Here is a 4,725-nt window from a genome sequence, read left to right on the forward strand (position 1 = left end):
ACGAAACCTGCTCTCACCCTTCTTCACACCACCGTAACCTAAAAACCAACGCCTTAAATTAAACCTCCTCTCACTGTTCTTCACACCTAACTCTGAGCTAAAATCCAACGCCTTAAAGACGGGTTCCAACTGGCCAAGAGTTCACGTGACCAACATGGGGAACAGGGTGGTGGAGACTTGGAGACTTTGGAGCCGGCGAGGGTAGAAAAAATAGTCCACCTCTTGGCTCCGGATTTCGAAGCTCGAGGCTGAATCTTTGGTAAAACGTCAAACGCGTCTCACTGCCCTCTCTCTCTCTCTCTTCCTGCCTCCCTTTCTCGTCTCGAGTTCCCAAGCGTGGGGGCAAGACCACCCATTGCTGGCCTCGGGATAAGAGCCATAAAGAAAGGGAAGAGAACAGCGGGAGGGAGAGGGAAGGAATGGGTCCCAACGGGCATGAGTAGGCTTCCCCCTTGAGGGCAGCCATGCCTACTAATAAAGGCGCTAAAGCCCAAGCTTTAAGCACTCCTTGCCCCTGTCCCGACGACAGACCTCTCCCCCGCCCTACTCTCATTCTCTCCTCCTCCACAGTCTTTTTGTAACCACCCGCTGTTCCTCTGAGCTGTCTTCCTCTTTCTATATAATTATTCAGAACTCCACTACATCTGGTATCCACTTAGCTCTGGGTAGCTCTTGGTTTTTGGAGACAAATATGGAGGTATGGAAGGGCTATGAGACTGGCTTCTTTTCTTTACTCTAGCAATACTAGGATGTGTGCTTTGGGGAGGTGGATGGTGTTCTTGGTTTCTCTCTGTTTCTTCGAAGTAAGAGGTGGGTTTTGCTTGCAGGACATGAAGAGGCGCCATATACCGGCATTTGGGAACTGGGATTACTGCGACGATCTCCCAATTACCCAGTACTTCGAGTCAGCAAGGCAGGCCGGTTTGATCCGTGGCCATTACTATGGAGAAGATGGTGATCTCTTCAAGGTTCCAGTCCCTGTGAAGCCAACTTACCACAACCACAACCACCACCACCACCACCACCACCACAAAAGAGTACTAACTTCTGGTCCTAGAGACCTGCAATTGAAGCTCACTACTTTCTTATGGTTGTCATTGTAGCCTCTTGCTTTGCTGTTGTTTTAGGGGAGGAAGGGAGATGGAGAGAAGCAGCAATATGGAAAGGAGCAGCAGAGGAAGCAGGGGAGTTTGTGTAATGTCGGAGCTCAGAGCCCAAAGAAGCCAAGGGCTCCCAAGGCTGTGGATGAGGACTTGTACAAGATCCCCCCCGAGCTTCTCTATGAAAAGCCCAAGAGGGTACCCATCTTTCCTTTGCTTCCTTCTTCTACACATTACACTAGAGAGTTAGGAACAGTACTATAAATTCCCCATTTTAGCTTCAAATACTTGGACATTTTGCTTTAAACATCTATCCATCCCAATCGTTTGATATATTGTGATCGGTTGCAGAAGAGGATGCTGACGAGTTTGTGGTCAGAGTGCCTGGGACTTAACTGCATTGCCTGAGAAAGGAGGGAGAGAGAGGGTGAAGCAGAAGTGTAGCATCGCAGCGCGTGCTGTGTGTACCTTCTTTTCAACTTTTTCTTCAGTTTTCTTCCTTTGATTAATGCGTGATGTGATGCATCGTAGGACCGTGTCTTTTCCACAGGGAATGGGAGAGCCTGACTCTGTAGCCGTTTGTGTAGTAGTGTTACTTGTTTTTTTCCTATATACGACGTAATTAAACTTGTATTAAGAGTGTTTGCTAATATAGATAAATGAGAAATAGTGTGCTTAATGGTGTTTGGCAGGGCAATTACCTGATAACTTTTGTTATACTTCAATCTTGTGACGTTTTCTCCGTGTTCAAGTTTGGACTCTTTTTGGCTGATGCGTCAAAGATGGCGGACAAGTCCATATATGAACTTTGTCTTCTCTCTGTCACACCAGCTCATTCAAATATAAAGGAATCTTGAAGGATTCTTGGCTTTGAAATTGTTATTTATCCAAGGGCTTTTTCTCTTTACGCAACTACTGAGTTCTGTGAAAATCCATTTGTAGTGGTTAGCAGTTAATTTTTTGAGCCAATGTAATTAGAAGTTAATTAAGACTTTAATGGATTTCATATAAATTTTGTTAGCAATGTAGAATGTCCACAAACATAGCATATTTCAACCCATCTCCGCTATGGGAAACTTTGGTAGATTCCATTATTGACTCCAGCTAACTCCCATCCTAAATAAATGCACCCATTTTTCTTAGGTTTTTTTTTTTTTCCAATCATCCACTGGAAAGGTGAATGTATTTGATAAATACATACTAAATATATTTAATCAGATATAACTGCAGCCGCGTTGCTCCTCTTTGTAGGCGCCTAGCAGTATAAAATAGAATAGGGATGAGGTTTCGTAGTTGATTCCCAAGGAAAGTGACAAGTTTCAGCTTTGTCTTGTCAATCTCATCGCATAAGGGGGCGGCAATTGGAAGGATGCCGATGAGACTCGCAAATTGGGTATTTTGAGGGTTTTAATAGGTTCGACAGCAACTTTATTTCCTTAAAATATCATGGTAGCTGGAGTGATCCTACCAATAAAGCTGCAGATTTCCAACTCTCATGTACACTTCATCCTGTTAAGATGGAACAGATCCAGTGAAAATGGAAACTCTAATAATGGTCACTCCACTCATATCTGAGATGAATGATAATATTCGTCAGCTAAAGATCACTCCATACTTTGGAGCTCTTTAGTGGGATTCTAAAACTTGGACCCATCATTTGGATTTTTTGAATTGTCTTTACACTCTAGCAGGGCTTTTTCAGATGTCAAAATGAGCAATACTAAACCAAAATGAGAAAATATTAATGGGACTAAATGAATGCTCTTATCTTTTATTCACTAGGGAGCAATTTATTCTGTCTCATCGGATGCATGATCCTAATAGGATGGATTTTGCTCAACTCATAGCGAATCTAACAGGTGATGGTAAAATCTGTTTCGAAATGGACTAGGATATATATATATATAACTCTCTATATATAAATCTCTGGGGAGGCCAAAAAAAAAAGAGAGAGTACAAATTGATTTTTATTGCTTTATTTCATCCAATCTGCTCCATCTATAACTCTATCCATCCAATCCCGGCCTAAAGCAAGTAGGAGTGCGCATAGGTAATGATCTATGGAATATCAGGCTCAACCATTAGTCAATGCGATTCTTATTTCTTTACATCAGTTGGTTGCATGTCATCTGAGTGGAAATAGGTGAATAGCTGATTTACTTTCTCAGGCTATACGATATCAGTTCAAAAAACATGAATATAAAGTAAGACGTTTCCAGTACAATTTTTTCTTCAGATTTTTGTGTCGTATGCATCACAAAAGGCTAGTGTATATATCAACTACTTTCGGAATTGCTAAGCCACTGGATCCTCGTGAACCCATTAGACAATACTAGGATGAGTGACTTGAGCTTTTAGCTATACTATAAACTATTAAGCTTTTAGCTACTGTAAACTATTACAACCCTAGAACTCCCCACATTGATCTCCAAAAAATAAATCTTTCCCAATCCCACTGCCCTTGGGCAGTCATATGGTTGGTTGGCACTTGAAGTCTTTGGAGAAGCTCGGTCCAGTCTTCGCTGCCATCAAGTTTTCATCATTCCGGTGGCTGCGAGTAACCAGCGAACGTGTCTTGGAACAGTGCTCTTTGCTCTAAAGGCATTTTCCCATGTAATATATATATATAAAGGCACAGGTGCTACTATTAGGCATTAGCCTATCTCCTTTCGTTAGTTTCCTTCTTTCCAAGTCATATCCTCCTGACTTGGCCCTCGGAATGGGTCCAAGTTTTGAAACCCACCAAACAAAAGTAAAAGAGAAGGTTAAAGGCAAGGCTGGTACTGGGAAAGTTTTGTGGCAGTAACGACTCCATTGGTTGTGAGGCTGTAATCTTTCTGGAAGTAATCCAGTGAAAGATTTTAACGGAGGCTGTTTCGGCTTTTGAGGGTCAAAGTGTACTTTGTAGTTAAAGCTAGTATAAAATAGGGTGGTGCCCTTGGTGGTGATAGAAGAAGAATGTGGACGGTAAGCTAAAATGGTCTTTTGATGGATTTAGCTTTTCAAACAAGGAAAGGTTGTGGCTAAAGCCAGTGGTCCACCCTAACCAAACTTTACATTTTCTTATTAAATCCTTATTTCTGTGGTCATCATGGCTGCTATTACGAAAATGGTGCGGATGGTTTCATTGATGGACAACAGTATGATGTTACTAGATTTTGAAACTAAGATTCTTAGTGGAGCGCATAATGATAAGTTCTTAACACAATTTATGAATGAGTAGAAATGTAAGATTAGTCATATCACATAGACAAATCTTGGGCAGCAAATGAGTTGGATCTTTTCTAAATCTTACATGGTCTTACCCAAAATCCCTAGCCTAATGTATTTCATTATAGTATCTTGAGTTGGCCTATTTTTAAATGGTAGCCTATATTTCTTTATGCTATATTTGGGTGGGGTCATGAGAGTAAGGCTGGCAAAATGCGATCTGATTCATCAACCCGACTCGTGTTCGACCGGTTATAAGTAGGTTTGCATTTGGACTAATTGAGTTCAGGTCGTAAATGGATCAACCTGTTTAACTTGTTAATTATTCGAGTCGGATTTGAATTCTTATCTTTTGACCTATTTAACCCGTTTAACCCATTTATTGTTTGGGTCGGGTTGAGTCGAATACCTTTTT

The 4,725-nt window shown here is 41.5% G+C and overlaps 1 protein-coding gene across 1 annotated transcript; it reads left to right on the forward strand.

The window, feature by feature from the left end:
* The first annotated feature begins 234 nt into the window (after positions 1 to 234).
* Positions 235 to 1,825, forward strand: LOC103716036 (uncharacterized). Its single transcript, XM_008803881.4, has 4 exons — positions 235 to 697; positions 828 to 1,037; positions 1,128 to 1,298; positions 1,452 to 1,825. Exons 1-4 carry the CDS (start codon positions 692 to 694, stop codon positions 1,506 to 1,508), a joined length of 444 nt encoding a protein of 147 aa, XP_008802103.3. The 5' UTR covers positions 235 to 691; the 3' UTR covers positions 1,509 to 1,825.
* Positions 1,826 to 4,725: the final 2,900 nt, after the last annotated feature.

Source organism: Phoenix dactylifera, chromosome 13, assembly GCF_051530095.1.
Source record: "Phoenix dactylifera cultivar Ajwa chromosome 13, Ajwa_hap1_PhDact_Kaust_v1.1, whole genome shotgun sequence".
In the NCBI taxonomy this organism is placed as follows: domain Eukaryota; kingdom Viridiplantae; phylum Streptophyta; class Magnoliopsida; order Arecales; family Arecaceae; genus Phoenix; species Phoenix dactylifera.